The following is a 14,691-nucleotide window of genomic DNA, read 5'->3' on the forward strand; positions in this document are numbered from 1 at the left end:
GACCATTGTGGCCATTTGAGGAGTGAACCAGCAGATGGAAGATCTCTCTCTGTCTGTAACTCTATCTCTCAAATAAGTAAATAAAATTTTTAAAAATAAGAAAATTAAAAGATTATTTTGCTACAACAAATTGTGAAATCCATGAATAGCTTTTTCATATGTATTTTCCACAAAAAATTTTTATTTGAAAGTCAGTTGGCCGGCGCCATGGCTCACTAGGCTAATCCTCCGCCTGCGGTGCTGGCACACCGGGTTCTAGTCCCGGTCGGGGCGCTAGATTCTGTCCCAGTTGCCCCTCTTCCAGGCCAGCTCTCTGCTGTAGCCCGGGAGTGCAGTGGAGGATGGCTCAAGTGCTTGGGCCCTGCACCCCATGGGAGACCAGGAGAAGCACCTGGCTCCTGGCTTTGGATCAGTGCGGTGCGCCGGCCGCAGCGCGCCAGCCGTGGCGGCCATTGGAGGGTGAACCAACGGCAAAGGAAGACCTTTCTCTCTGTCTCTCTCTCTCACTGTCCACTCTGCCTGTCTAAAAATTAAAAAATTAAAATTAAAATAAAAAAAATTTAAAAAAATAAAAATTAAAAAAAAAAAGTCAGTTGCACGGAGAGGGAGAGATCTTCCATTCACTGGTTCACTTCCCAGATGGCCCTAACCATCAGGGCTGGGTCAGGCCAAAGCCAGGAGCCAGGAGCTTCCTTTGGCTCTCTCATGTGGGTTGCAGGGTCCCAAATACTTGGACGATCTTCCACTGCTTTCCCCGCCATTAGCAGGGAGCTGGATCCTAAGTGGAGCAGCCAGGACGTGAACCAGTGCCAATGTGGAATACTGATGTCATAGTCGGTGGCTTTACCTATTACACCAAATTCCAGCTACCCATACACTTTTTTTTTTTTTTAAGATTTATTTATTTATTTGAAATTGTTACAGAGAGGCCGAGAGAGAGAGAGAGAGGTGTTCCATCTGCTGGTTCACTCTCCAGATGGCCACAGTGGCCAGAGATGCACCAATCAGGAGCCAGAAGCTTCTTCTGGGTCTTTCACACAGGTGCAGGGGCCCAAGGACTTGGTCCATCTTCCACTGTTTTCCCAGGCCATGGCAGAGAGCTAGATCAGAAGTGGAACAGCTGGGACTTGAATCAGTACCCATATGGGATGCTGGCATGTAGGCGGCAGCTTTACCCACTATGTTACAGCGCCAGCTTGTCCCCATGCACTTTTTGAAGTACCCTTGTAGGTAAAGTTGATTGGACTACAGTTTCGTAAGACTCTGCTTTTTTGAGAGTTTCACCTTTTGCTCCAAAAATGACTTTGGGGTTCTTGTCTGTCATGACTACCCCCAGAAGGTGGTACGTGGCTCTCCTTGGGGAAAAGACAGGGTTTAGGTAGTTTTTGAAATGCTAGTGTCTTCTCGATCAAGTATCAGTGAAGTTTTGTTGTTGTTGCTTTTAAAAGGCAGAGTGACAGTGTGAATTGTCATCTGTCTTCTAGTTCACTCCCTAAATGCCCACACCAGCCAGGACTAGGCCAGGCCAACGCCAGGAGCCCAGGTCTCCATCTGGGCCTCCCACTTGGATGGGGTGATGGAGTCCTGCCTTCCAAGATGCACGCTAGTAGAAAGCTGGATTAGAGTGGAAGTGGAGGGGCTGGTACTATGGCGTGGAAGGTTAAGCATCCACCTGCAATGTCGGTTCAAGTCCCAGCTGCTCCTCTTCTGATCCAGCTCCCAACTGATGGCCTGGGAAAGCAGAAGACGATGACCCAAGTGCTTGGCCCTGCACCCACATGAGAGACCCAGAAGAAGCTTCTGACTCCTGGCTTCTGTCTGGCCCAGCGCTGGCTCTTGGAGCCATTTGAGAAGTGAACTAATGGATGGAAGATCACTCTCTATCTGTCCCTCTGTCTGTAACTGTGTCATTCAAGTAAATAAATAAATCTTTAAAAAAAAAAAAAAGAAAAGAAAAAAAGTGGTGGCTGGCACTGTGGTATAGTGAGCTACGCCTCTGCCTGCAGCACCAGCAATCCATATGGGTGCCAGTTTGTATCCTGGCTGCTCCTCATCCGATCCAGCTCTCTGCTATGGCCTGGGAGAGCAGAAGGTGGCCCAATTGCTGGGCCCCTGCATCCATATGGGAGACCTGGAAGAAGTTCCAGGCTTCTGGATGTGGATTGGCCCAGTCTCGGCCATTGCAGCCATTTGGAGAGTGAACCAGTGAATGGAAGGTCTTTTTCTCTGTCTCTCCCTCTGTCTGTAATTCTACCTCTCAAATAAATAAATAAATAAATCTTTTAAAGATAAAAAAAAAAAAAAAGTGGAAGTGGAACTTGATCCCAGGCACTCATTGTGGGATGCAAGTGTCTTTTTTTTTTTTTTTTTTTTTTTTGACAGGCAGAGTGGACAGTGAGAGAGAGACAGAGAGAAAGGTCTTCCTTTACCATTGGTTCACCCCCCCCCCCAAAATGGCCGCTGCGGCTGGCGCACCACGCTGATCCAAAGCCAGGAGCCAGGTGCTTCTCCTGGTCTCCCATGCGGGTGCAGGGCCCAATGACTTGGGCCACCCTCCACTGCACTCCTGGGCCACAGCAGAGTTGGACTGGAAGAGGGGCAACCAGGACAGAATCTAGCGCCCCGACCGGGACTAGAACCCAGTGTGCCGGCACCACAGGCAGAGGATTAGCCTAGTGAGCCACGGTATCTGCCAGGATGCAAGTGTCTTAAGCAGCAGTTTAGCATGCTTAGTGAGTAAGGTTTTTTTTGTTTGTTTGTTTTTTAAAAGAGTTACTTATTTGAAAGGCCAAGGTAGAGGGACAGAGAGAGGTCTTCCATCTGCTGGTTCACTCCCCAAATTGCCACAGTGGCCAGAGCTGAGTTGATCCAAAGCCAGGAGCCAGGAGCTTCTTCCAGGTCTCCCATGCAAATGCATTTGGGCCATCTTCCACTGCTTTCCTAGCTGATCTGAAGTGGAGTAGCCAGGACTCGACCTGGAACCTTGATGGGATGCCGGTGCCACAGGGAGAGGTTTAAACTGTTGTACCACAGTGATAGCCCCAGTTTTTTTTTGTTTGTTTGTTTGTTTTTTTGTTTGTTTTGTTTTGTTTTTAAGATTTATTTTATTTATTTGAGAAGCAGAGTTAGAGAAGGATAGGAAGAGATCTTCCATCCACTGTTTCACTCCCCAAATGGTTGCAATGACCAGACCTGGGCCAGACTGAAGACAGGAGCTTCTTCCGGATCTTTCACATGGGTGTGGGGGCCCAAGGACTTGGGCCAACTTCTGTTGCTTTCCCAGACACATTAACAAGGAGCTGGATGGGAAGCGGAGCAGCGGAGACTTGAACCACTGCCCATATGGGATGCTGGCATTGCAGGCTGCTACTTTACCCACTGTACCACAATGCTGGTCCCTAGTATTTGGTTTCGTAATCATCCCATGCTTCATAAGAATAAGGACCTTAAAGGTTTGCTCCAGAAAAAAAAAAGCCATATTTTGTTTTAAGAGTAGTTATTACTGACTAGTCATTGCTGTAGATAAAACAACCTAAGTACTGTGCCTCTTGGAGATTTGACATTTCTCCTGTTCTAACAGGTTATTCATGTGACCCTACCAGGTACCAGTTTTTGATAGGTAATCAGCGTAGACATTAACTAGGACCAGCAGTGGGCACTGTTAAGCCAGGAGCACATGCAGGCCTTCAGCAGGGGCCATTCCATGTTGCCTTATCCACTTCAGATCCTGTTGTCGCCTCACTGGCTCAGGACATCTTCAAGGAGCTGTCCCAGATCGAGGCCTGTCAGGGCCCAATGCAGATGAGGCTCATTCCCACTCTGGTCAGCATAATGCAGGCGCCGGCAGACAAGATCCCTGCAGGACTCTGTGCGGTGAGTGGCTACAAGGCTGGTGTTGGGGGAGGGTGGGCAGGCTGCTGTGCCCACAAGAACCATGGGTGATTGCTGAGGCTTTCAGAGAACGGCTCTTATTCCAGAAGTGCCCTCAGGAGCTGGACCCAACACCACCATTACACAGCAGCACCAAGCTGTCCCCCGCTGGCTCGTGCACTGCCATGCACTGCCCCTGCCGTGCTGCTAAGGGGTGGGCTGTTGTGAGGAGGCCGCGAGCACTCTGCTGTCAGATCGCTCCTTTTCTTTGGGACCCTTGCCGTTCAGCAGTGAGCTTCCTCTGGGTCGCTGTGTTGTATCCTCCCAGCAGGGCCTTGGTTTTGGACACCGGACCCCAGAGGCAGTTCCGACCCTTTCCTTTCTTCCTCCTCAGACAGCCATTGACATCCTGACCACCGTAGTGCGGAACACGAAGCCGCCGCTCTCCCAGCTCCTCATCTGTCAAGCTTTCCCTGCCGTGGCTCAGTGCACCCTTCACACAGACGATAACGCCACCATGCAGGTAACTGACTCGCGGGGACCAGAGTAGAGGAGACAGCTCCCTGCACAGGGCCTCAGAGCAGGCTGCCGGCTGCCATAGTCTCCTTGTTTAGAAATGTCAGCCTCGCAACACTGTGTTTACCTAGAGGACCAAGGAGGGGCTCTGGCTGCTTCAGCCAGACTCTGTGTGTTTTGAGATGTGTTATAACCTTAACGACTGGATGCCGGGCATCCTGCCCGTCTGTGTCTCGGTATTGCTACCACAGAACAGAAGAGATTATATACATGGAGACTTGTAGCCATAAGAAAGTCAAGATTTCTTGTTTGTGGAGTCCGCAAAGTGGTAATAAGCCTGTGCGTGCTCCTCTTCTGAAGTCCCAGTCCCTGGGTGTTGAGAACCGCACTCGATTGTAAAGGCTGTGGGAACTGAGTAACGATCGACCTGGAAATCCCTGGGCAAATGGTGGTTAATGTGAGGTCTGTGTTCGTTCCCATGAAGGCCTAGAGAGTCCCAGATCTATTTTTAGATCTGTTTTTCTGATACCAGAGGTAGGTCTTTGTGGCTAAAACTGGATTTGCTTGGCCATTGTCTCTTGGAATAGAAATGAGCATTTTTAGGCTGGCTGATTGGGAGGATCTGGTAACACATGTCTATAACAGACAGTTCCTGACTCCAGAGATGGGCGCTCTCTACGCTCAGGAGGAGGACTTGTCAGAAGAGCATGTGCTGGGTCAGGCTGAGGGCCTCCCAGCCAGTGGTCCCCAGTGCTCATCTTGTTTGCCACCTCTGTCTCCCCAGAATGGTGGAGAGTGCTTGCGCGCCTATGTGTCAGTGACGCTGGAACAGGTGGCCCAGTGGCATGATGAGCAGGGCCACAATGGCCTGTGGTACGTGATGCAAGTGGTGAGCCAGCTCCTGGACCCCCGCACCTCAGAGTTCACCGCAGCCTTTGTGGGCCGCCTCGTCTCCACCCTCATCTCCAAGGCAGGGCGGGAGCTGGGGGAGAACCTGGACCAGATTCTCCGTGCCATCCTCAGTAAGATGCAGCAGGCCGAGACTCTCAGCGTCATGCAGGTCAGCACAGCCCCGCTGGCGCTCCCTCCTCCCGCATGATGGGCACAGGGTTTGGTTGCGGGGCCTGAGTTGTTTTACCCTCTCTCTCACTGTCCTTTTAGAAAGTGAAGTAAATTGAATCAGTTCCGACCCAAGAAACAAGGACAAGAAAATCTCCCTCTCTCCTGCCCTTTGGGTGGTCCCCGCAGTGCGTTGTCTGTTTCTTGACTCGCCAGCCCACCCCTCTGGGCTCCTGTGTCTGTGAGGCCAATTCCCTGAAGCAGTGTCTGTTCTCTCCTAGTCTCTGATCATGGTGTTTGCTCACCTGGTGCACACTCAGCTGGAACCTCTCTTGGAGTTCCTGTGTAGCCTCCCTGGCCCCACTGGCAAACCTGCCCTGGAGTTTGTGATGGCTGAGTGGACGAGCCGGCAGCACCTCTTCTATGGACAATACGAAGGCAAAGTCAGGTAGGGTCCCATCTTTTTTCCCGGCCACTTGTCCCTACCCAGTTTTCTCTTCCTGACTTGTTCCATTGGCTTTTAGTTTCACACATCAAACTACCCGCATTTTTCCCTTTCCTTATTATTCTGCATATTTTTGGATAAAAAAAAAAAAGATTGTTTGGTAGGTGGAGCGACATGGAGGGAGGGAAAAACAGAGGGAGATGTTCACTCCCCAAATGGCCACAATAGTCAGGGCTGGGCCAGGCTGAAGCCAGGAGCCAGGAGCTTCTTCCAGGTCTCCCATATGGATGCAGGGGCCCAAGTACTAGAGCTGTGCTCTGCTGCCTTCCCAGGCACGTTAGCAGGAAGCTGCATCAGAAGCAGATCTGCCAGGACTCGAACCAGCCCTCTGATAGATTTGCTGGTGTTGCAAGCAGCAGCTTAACCCACTGTACCACAGTGCCAACTCCTAGTCTATATATTTGAATGGCTGCCATGTTGAAATCCCCACATGTACACCAAATATCTATGTTCTCTGCTGGCCGGAGAGCCGCCTCTGCCAGATTTCACCTGAGCTTTAGAACCCCCACCTTCTGACTGTGCGCCCTGAACCTCCGTCCCGGTGTTCTCGGCAGTTCACTGCCCACGCGATGCTAGCAACCCTGGTGTTCAGGAGCAGATCTCCTCGGGCCATCTCACAGGTTCTCACCTGCTGTCACCTACTCAGCTGTGGACAGAATGTCCACCATGAAGGAGAGTCTTAGGACAGAGTTCTTACCTCCTTGGAAGGAGCTCTGGGTGGGTGCTGGCTGACCTTTCGTGGCTTTTCCTTGCCAGCTCTGTGGCGCTCTGTAAGCTCCTCCAGCATGGCATCAACGCAGATGACAAACGGCTGCAGGACATCCGCGTGAAGGGCGAAGAGATCTACAGCATGGACGAGGGCATCCGCACCCGTTCCAAGACGGCCAAAAGTGGGCGACGCTGCCTGCCCTCGGGGCTCTCCCCAGCTCCTGTCGGGCTAGGGCTGCCTGGGGTGGCGGGCAGCGACATACTGTGATCTGTGTTTCTAAGGCAAAATTGTTAGTGATGGGTTTGATGAAGCAGAACACTGTAGGTTAACAGTAGCTCAGAACGTACGGTTCTTTCCTGTTGAAAATTGGTAAAAATAGTCCCAGGTGCCAACGGCCCGCAGCTTCCTATCCCTTCAGGGCTCTGTTGCATGGTCAGCATGTCTTTGTCACTGGGTTGTCTTTGGCCTGGGACTGCAGTAGTTCTTAGGAGTGAGTACAGAGCTGTTGTCTTTAACTGTAGGTTTATAGTCATCTCTGCTCCCTCATGCCCTACACAGTGACTTGGTTTCACAGCTTGATTACTGATAAAAAGCTCTCTCCTCTAATCTCTCCTAACTTCTGAACTGTGGTACCACCAAGCCGAATACAATTATTTCACTTTAGACCATCTTTTGGTGGCTGGGTACAGTCAGGAACAGTGGACACCTTGAGGGGTGGTGAACTCTGGTGAACCCAGGGACAGCCTAACTGGAGGCCTCTCCCTTCCTTTCCAGACCCAGAGCGCTGGACAAACATTCCTCTGCTGGTCAAGATCCTGAAATTGATCATCAACGAGCTCTCCAACGTCATGGAGGCCAACGCCGCTCGCCAGGCCCCTCCTGCAGAGTGGAGTCAAGGTGCACCACACTGACTCCTCGTAGACACTGTTTGTCTGACAGTTACAGAGAGAGAGGGAGAGACAGAGATCTTCCATCTGCTGGTTCATTCCCCCGATGGCCACCACAGCTGGGACCAGGCCAGGCTGAAGCCAGGAGCCAAGAATCTTCTAGATCTCTCCATGGGGAGCAGGGGCCCACTTGTGCCATCTCCTGCTGCGTTTCTCAGGCCATGAGCAGGAGCTGGATTGGAAGTGGAGCAGCTGGGACATGAATCAGTGCTATATGGGATGCTGGCGTCAAAGGTGGCAGCTTAACCTGTCACTCCACAGCGCTAGCCCCTCCCGCGAGACTTGTAACCTGGCAGAACGAGTTACAGACGGTCAAATCACCAGTTAGGTTTGTTAAGTCATTGACTTCAAGTTTATTGAATGGCTACTCTGGCTGGCACTGTGCTAAGCGTGTCAAGGGCTGCTTTTCAGATCTGCCTGTGGGCTCTCACAGAGTTTGGGGGCAGGGAACCATCCAGGAGACAAACTTAACTTTCTTGGTCTGGTTCCACTCAAGAGTCTCTTAGCCCTCCTCCCCCCTTTTAATATTTATTTCTTTATATGAAAGGCAGAGCGAGCTCTTCTATCTGTTGGTTCAGTTCCAAAATGGCCAACAGCCAGGAGCCTCCTCCAGGTCTCCCACGCGGGTGCAGGGGCCTCCTCCAGGTCTCCCATGCGGGTGCAGGAGCTTCCTCCAGGTCTCCCACGCGGGTGCAGGGGCCCAAGGATTTGGGCCATCTTCCGCTGCTTTCCCAGGCCACAGCAGAGAGCTGGATCAGAAGTGGAGCAGCCAGAGCTTGAACCAGTGTCCATATAGGATGTCGGTACTGCAGGTGGTGGCTTTACCCGCTATACCACAGCCCCGGCCCCCTCTCAGCTTTTTATCTGCCATCAGAACACTAGAGGTTCTTCCATTCAGACTTACTGGGAGGCTCCAGCCATCCCTGGTTCTCTCCCACTGGGGACCACAGCCCACATTGTAGAAGCCCTCAGAGCTCTTCTGTACTGGGATGTTTGGATTTGGGGAAGGAAATACATGCATATATATTTTTTTAAATAAAGATTTATTTATTTGATTTGAAAGGCAGAGTTACAGAGACACAGAGGCAGAGAGAGAGGTCTTCTATCCACTTATTCACTCCCTAAATGGTTGCAACTGCCAGAGCTGGGCCAATCTGAAGCCAAAAGCCTGGAGCTTTTTCTGGGTTTCCCATGTAGATGCAGGGGCCCAAGCACTTGGGCCATCTTCTGCTGCTTTCTCAGGCCATAGCAGAGAGCTGGATCAAAAGTAGAGCAGCTGGGGCCAGCGCTGTGGCATAGTTGGTAAAGCTGCCGCCTGCAGTGCCAGCATCCCTTATGGGCGCCGGTTTGAGTCCCAGCTGTTCCACTTCCATTCCAGATCTCTGCTATGGCCTGGGAAAGCAGTGGAAGATGGCCCAGGTCCTTGGGCCTCTACACCCGCGTGGGAGACCAGGAAGAAATTCCTGACTTCTGGCTTCGGATCGACACAGCTCTGGCTATTGCAGCCATCTGGGGAGTGAACCAGCAGATAGAAGACCTCTCTCTCTCTCTCTCTCTCTCTCTCTCTCTCTCTCTCTCTCTGCCTCTCCTTCTCTCTGTGTAACTGTGACTTTCAAATAAATAAATAAATCTTTAAAAAAAAAAAGTGTGGGGGGTGCAGCTGGGACTTGAACTGGTTACCATATGGGATGCCAGTGCTGCAGGCGGTGGCTATACCCACTATACCACCGTGTTGGTCCCCCATGTGTGTATTCTAGCTGCTTTTCTTCTCCAAGTAGATGACTCCAATGATATGTGGGAGGACCAGGAGGAGGAAGAAGAAGAGGAAGAGGATGGCTTAGCTGGCCAACTTCTGTCTGACATTCTTGCTACAAGTAAATACGGTAAGCAGTTTGGGAAGAGAACACACCTGTGCCAAGGATTGGGTGTCCAGCAAAGGGGGGAGGTGGGCTCACAAGTGATGTCCCTTGAGTCCTTGCCAATTTTGCCTCAGCCACCAAGGGCGGGGGGGGGGGGGGGCTGCGCCTCACTGCCCTCTTGTGGCTGTGTCTCACAGAGGAGGATTACTACGAGGACGATGAGGAAGATGACCCCGATGCCCTTAAGGATCCTCTCTATCAGATTGATCTGCAGGTAAGGGAGTCCAGAGAAGTGCGTGACAGTGCCCCAAGCCACAGAAACGGGAAGGTGGGCTCAGATGCCTTCTTGGTTCATCATGGGAGCTCTAGGGGAGGGGTTCCTGTCTTGCCTTCTGGTCAGGCACTTTGGGTGGGCGGGGACTTCACATCCAGTGTCTTCAAGCTGTGTTGTGAACGTCCTGCGGGTGCAATATGAAATCAGACTCTGGAGACATTTTGTTTTTCTGTGGGATTTCGTCCCTGGCTTGTACTACCTAAAGTAGATCCAAGAATACGAAGAAGCCATCTCTCAGGAAGCCGCTGTTTGTCTAGACGCCAGCACTCGCAGTACTGCAGGTGGTGCCTGGGAGCCCCCGTGACCTGCTCCCTTCTTCCCTCCAGGCCTATCTCACAGACTTCCTCTGCCAGTTTGCCCAGCAGCCCTGCTACATGATGTTCTCAGGCCACCTTAATGACAACGAGAGGCGGGTTCTACAGACCATCGGCATCTAAACGGGAGCTTTCCATGCGTGCTTCTCCTCCTGGCCCAGCCACAGACCATTTTGCAGCCCTCGGTGGCCTTGAGATGCACTTCTCAACCTGGAGTGGCTTCCTGACCCTCGGCCTTGGCCTCGCAGAGTGACACTGACGACTCAGACCAGGCCCCCAGTGCCGTCACATAGGAGTGCTGGGACAGAGGGCATTTCTCAAAGTCCCGGAAGATGACCCATCTTCAGAACCTTTCTCCTTCCCAACTCTGCCCCCGCTCTGTTCCTAGGGTCCTCTGCTGGCCATTCCAGGGCCGTTACTGCCCGGGCGGATTACGTGTCCATGGATTATTTTGCCCCACTGCAGGAGCACAGGAAGTCACGGCCATTTACATTCTAGAACAGACTGGTGTACCTTCACAGGACATCTGATGCGTTTGGATAGGAATCCCCTTGAGACATCACCAGGTTTCTGCACTCGGGCCGAGCAGGAGCAAGCAGGAGCAGCAGCACCTAAGCCCTCCCAGCAGCCTCTCCCCTCCCTCCCACAACACTAACGCTCCTCCGTGAAGGGAGTCATCTTCTTGTTTTGCTTCATGCATGACGCAGCCACTGCCCCCAAGCTGTTCCTATATATACACGCACACACACGGCATCAGCCAGACAGATGGCAATTTGTTTTTCCTTTTTTAGAAAAAAACATGGGGAAAAAGGATTTTTTTAAATCCACCTGGTCCAACTGTATTTAATCCGCCTCTCCCCCACTTCCCACAGTCGACAGTCAGAGGTCATCTCCCCTCGCCCTCAGGAGTCCTCCGACGTGAGTCGTAGCCCTCAGATTTGCGATGTGTATTTTTCTAGGACAGTAAAGTGATCTTCACAGATGCATTCAGTCCACTTGTGTAAGGTGTCTAAGCACCTCCTTGCCTTGTGTCCCCTCTAGAAGGAAAGTGGAAGAAGGAAACAGGGCTGGGTGGAGCCTGTGTAACATTCTCCTGTGCTTGCCAATTCTTAAAGAACTGAACAATTCTTAGAGAACTGGCACTGTTCAGTAAGATCTTTTTAGACATTCCCTTAACTGAGAAATTCAGCCCAGGAGGGGAGGCGAAGCCCGCCGCACCTGGTGCCCTGTGTCTCAGTAGCCACAGGGTTGTGTTTAGGCGGGTGATCTCGCTGAGAGGAGAAACACAGAGTGCGTCTGAGCCCACACCACCGGGGTGGGCCCCCGGAGAGCTCCATGGAAAAAAAACCCAAGGACGTTGTAGCTGGAAAAGACTGTGTGCCACTAGGTGTCCCTGCTGTCGTGCTCCAGGCATGCGGCTGCAGAGCCCTGAAGGTGCATGTGCACGCCTGCGGCTGTGTGCCGCCCCGCCCCGCCCCGCCCTGCCCCACTGCATCCTGAGTCGGGGACTCGCTGATGATGGGTGAGCGGTGGCAGTTCCGGCCAGGTGGTGCTCAGAAAACTCCAGCGCGGGCTTTGGTCTCAAGGCAGTGCCGGTTGAGTTTGGTGCTGACAAAAATCATTCCACAGGGTCCCGCCAACCTGGTTTTGGCACAAAAAGATGATCTTGGGCCAGCAGTGTTGCACTGCTGAGCTTGGAGAGGCCTGGGGCTCCGGGTCCCTGTGGGCCTGATTGCTAGAAAAAAACAGCCTACATCTAGTGCCTCAGTGGCCCCAAGTCCCTTGGTGAGGTCCTCCCTTCCCATGCTGGTTTTGTGGGACAGACTGGGCCTCCTGTCTGAGAGGAGGACTCCAGTCTGGAGAAAAGGCGCTAGTACCCGCTGGGTGGCCGCCCCTGGCCAGCAGACCAGCTGTGGTGGAGAGCGGAAGGTCTGGAGCCCTTGGCGTGCCGAAGCTCGTTTCCAGAGCATTCCTCGGGCAGCCCATGGAACCTCCATAGTGCTGTGTCCGCTCTGTTGGCGGCGAAGAGTCAGAGGCTGTCCAGTGCGAGCAGGAAGAACAGATCTCCTGGGGGCCAGTGGTGGTGACCGAGTTGAACTCGAGCTCCTATTCTGTCTCCTGCTTGACCAGAAGAAACTAGCTTGCGTCTGGAAAGGGCAAGGCTAACTGGTCGGGGGCTGGAGTTGAAGCGCGCGCCTACGGCGCCAGCACGCTGCAGAGCTCCCTCCCAGCTGAGCATCGGCCTGGACGCTGGGGCTGCCCAGGACTCTGAATGCAGAATTGGAGAGACACGAGAAGACTGGAAGGCAGATAAAGGCCCGGAAAAGGGAGCTGTGACCACAGACCATGGACCTGTAAGTGACGTTGGCTGGGAAGTAGGGACCTACCCCCAAAGGCTCCAGATCGGGGTAATGATGGGGTCCCTGCGCTTCTAGAAGATACTCAGTGCTTAAGAGCAAGTGATGCCGAGCCAGCCTTACGGTGTTCCATCTCACTAACCAGGTCACTGAGCGTAGTAAAGCATTCGGGGAGGGAGCTGTCGGTAACTCGAGCTGCAGGTCGGCCTGCTGTGGAGGGACTTCTGGTAATGTGGTGCCCCTGGACTCTGTCCTTGGCTCTCCTTTGACATGTATGAGGATTAATTAGCAACATCTTGTATGCCTTACCCATTCCAGAAAAGAACTTGAAGTCATTTACGGAAGAAATAGCGCTAGATGGTACTGCTTAGACACTGGGGTAGCAGGAAACCTCGGGGAAGCGTGACGAGTTAGGATCCGAGCTGTGGACGAGGAGACTAAGGGTGAGGGCTTTTCAGCACAGGCGGGGTGACAGTGCCATCTGCGGGAGCTGTGCTCACACAGCACCGCGTCTGAGGCCAGGAGCCGTGAATGTGTCCAAGAAACACCTGTGTGGCACAGTAGAAGCAGGTGCTCTGGCAGGGGGGTGGGGGGCGTGGAGGATCTTCCGTCTTCCTGGTCCTGCTGGCCCTCCCCGGTGCTGTGGCCATGGAGGGGCAGCCTGGGAGAGGAGGCGCCCTCTGCAGAGGAGAGCAAGCGCAGAGCAGCCAAGTTGTGTCAGGGCGAGAAGCTGAGACCAGGGGTCGCAGGACACTGCTTTGGGAATTAGAGGACTGCCCAGCGAAGGACGCCACCTCTCCCCAACCAGGCGGACCCGTAACCTGTAAGCAGACAATAAACACAAGGCCGACTTCTGGCTGCTCTGTTTCTTCTCCGTCTCAGTGAAGCCTAAACTAGAGACGTGCACAGCACATGCTGGGTGCTGAAGGGGTTCAGCCACCTCCCTGCAGGAGCTGGTCTCTTAGGGTGTGGCACGCGAGGGCTGCCACGCGGGAAACAGGCACTGTGTTCAGTTCCTGCTGCAGACTTGGGCGGGAACCAGGCGAGGCTGCCTGCAGGAGGCAGCCCTCGCAACGAGTGCTCACCGGGGGCCAGCAGTACCTCGAGGCATCTGCTGCTTCTGCCACCTCAGACCACCTCCCGACCTCCCGAACAGGCCGTTGTTGGGGCTGGAGGAAGGGAGCCAGGTGTGCACCTTACAATGCGCTTGGGAGCCGGGAGACAGGGATGCCAGGCGGTGGCCGCTGCAGTGTCCAGATGGGACAGAGCTTGGGCTGAGGAGGTGACCAGAAGGGTGGAGTGGGAGAGAGGGGTTGGTGCGCTGTTGAGGTGGAGTCATGAGGAGAGAGGAAAGGTTTTCCAGAGGGGCAGCCAGGGACACGCCCAGACCCGGCGGGGGGCGGGGGGGGAGTTCAGGGAGCCGTCGAGGCTGTGACAGCCGCCATGCAAGGCCCTGGTCTTCCCCACACTGCCAGGATTCTAGAAACAGCAGCCAAGAGGAATGGTTAATAAAACCCCCAAACTTGGAAAGACTTCTCTTTCGCCAAGACATGGTGCCGATCCACGTGAGCCGTCTAACGAGGACCCTCACATTCCGAGTTTTTTACTTTTTTTAGTAACTGAGAACAGGCTGGTGTAAATGACTCCGTCTTTTACACTCCTGTGAAATTCATGACTTCGTAGCACACGAGTGGGGGTGGCCGAAGGAGCCACTGGCCCGCCTGGGACGTCCTCCAGGGTCCGCAGTCGCTCTGACTTGGCGGTGACCACCCAGCTGGAAGATGCGGGGGCCCAGGTCGAGTGCCGTGGCCTCCAGCCTTGCCGTCCTCGTCTGTCCGCGACACAGGGAGCTAACACCTACCTCACTAGATTACAGTTAGAGTTAAAGATGATTTGGCGCCGCCATCGGTGAGCAGTGGCCCAGCCCACCCCCGGAGCTGGGAGCTATATTTGGCCGTCTCCCTAACTCTGGGTTTAACGGTGACTCAACTCCCTTTCACAGATGCTGCTGCTAAATTGGATTTGGTGAGGCTGGGCCCGGTGTGGCGGCCCTGCTGGGCTGCAGGAGAGGTGGCTGGGGGTGGCCCAGCTCCTGCACAGCAACTTTCCCGGCTGTGGGCGCTGTGGGCGCTGTGGGTGCTGTGGGCGCTGTGGGCGCTATGGGCGCTGTGGGCGCGGCCTGCGCGTTCCTGCTCTGTTCATCTGCTTCCCGAGGTGGTTT

General features: G+C 53.6%; 1 protein-coding gene across 11 annotated transcripts in view; it reads left to right on the forward strand.

Moving 5' to 3' along the window:
• IPO9 (importin 9) overlaps positions 1-13,326 on the forward strand; it is a 58,262-nt gene extending 44,936 nt beyond the window's left edge. For 6 of the 11 annotated variants that reach the window (XM_002717601.6, XM_051820461.3, XM_089311290.1 and 3 more), the window contains 9 exons: positions 3,725-3,873; positions 4,265-4,393; positions 5,171-5,446; positions 5,727-5,893; positions 6,707-6,840; positions 7,434-7,556; positions 9,385-9,489; positions 9,663-9,739; positions 10,126-13,326. In XM_002717601.6, coding sequence (XP_002717647.5) covers positions 3,725-3,873; positions 4,265-4,393; positions 5,171-5,446; positions 5,727-5,893; positions 6,707-6,840; positions 7,434-7,556; positions 9,385-9,489; positions 9,663-9,739; positions 10,126-10,236 — 1,271 coding nt within the window. In that variant the 3' untranslated portion in view covers positions 10,237-13,326. Of the gene's footprint in view, positions 1-3,724; positions 3,874-4,264; positions 4,394-5,170; positions 5,447-5,726; positions 5,894-6,706; positions 6,841-7,433; positions 7,557-8,984; positions 9,490-9,662; positions 9,740-10,125 lie in introns of all 11 variants that reach the window. The other 5 variants (XR_011381329.2, XR_016218800.1, XR_016218803.1 and 2 more) reach the window with 1 other exon arrangement.
• The last annotated feature ends 1,365 nt before the right edge of the window (positions 13,327-14,691 follow it).

This window comes from Oryctolagus cuniculus, chromosome 13 (genome assembly GCF_051225735.1).
Source record: "Oryctolagus cuniculus isolate XC-2025 breed Fujian yellow rabbit chromosome 13, ASM5122573v1, whole genome shotgun sequence".
Taxonomy (NCBI): Eukaryota; Metazoa; Chordata; class Mammalia; order Lagomorpha; family Leporidae; genus Oryctolagus; species Oryctolagus cuniculus.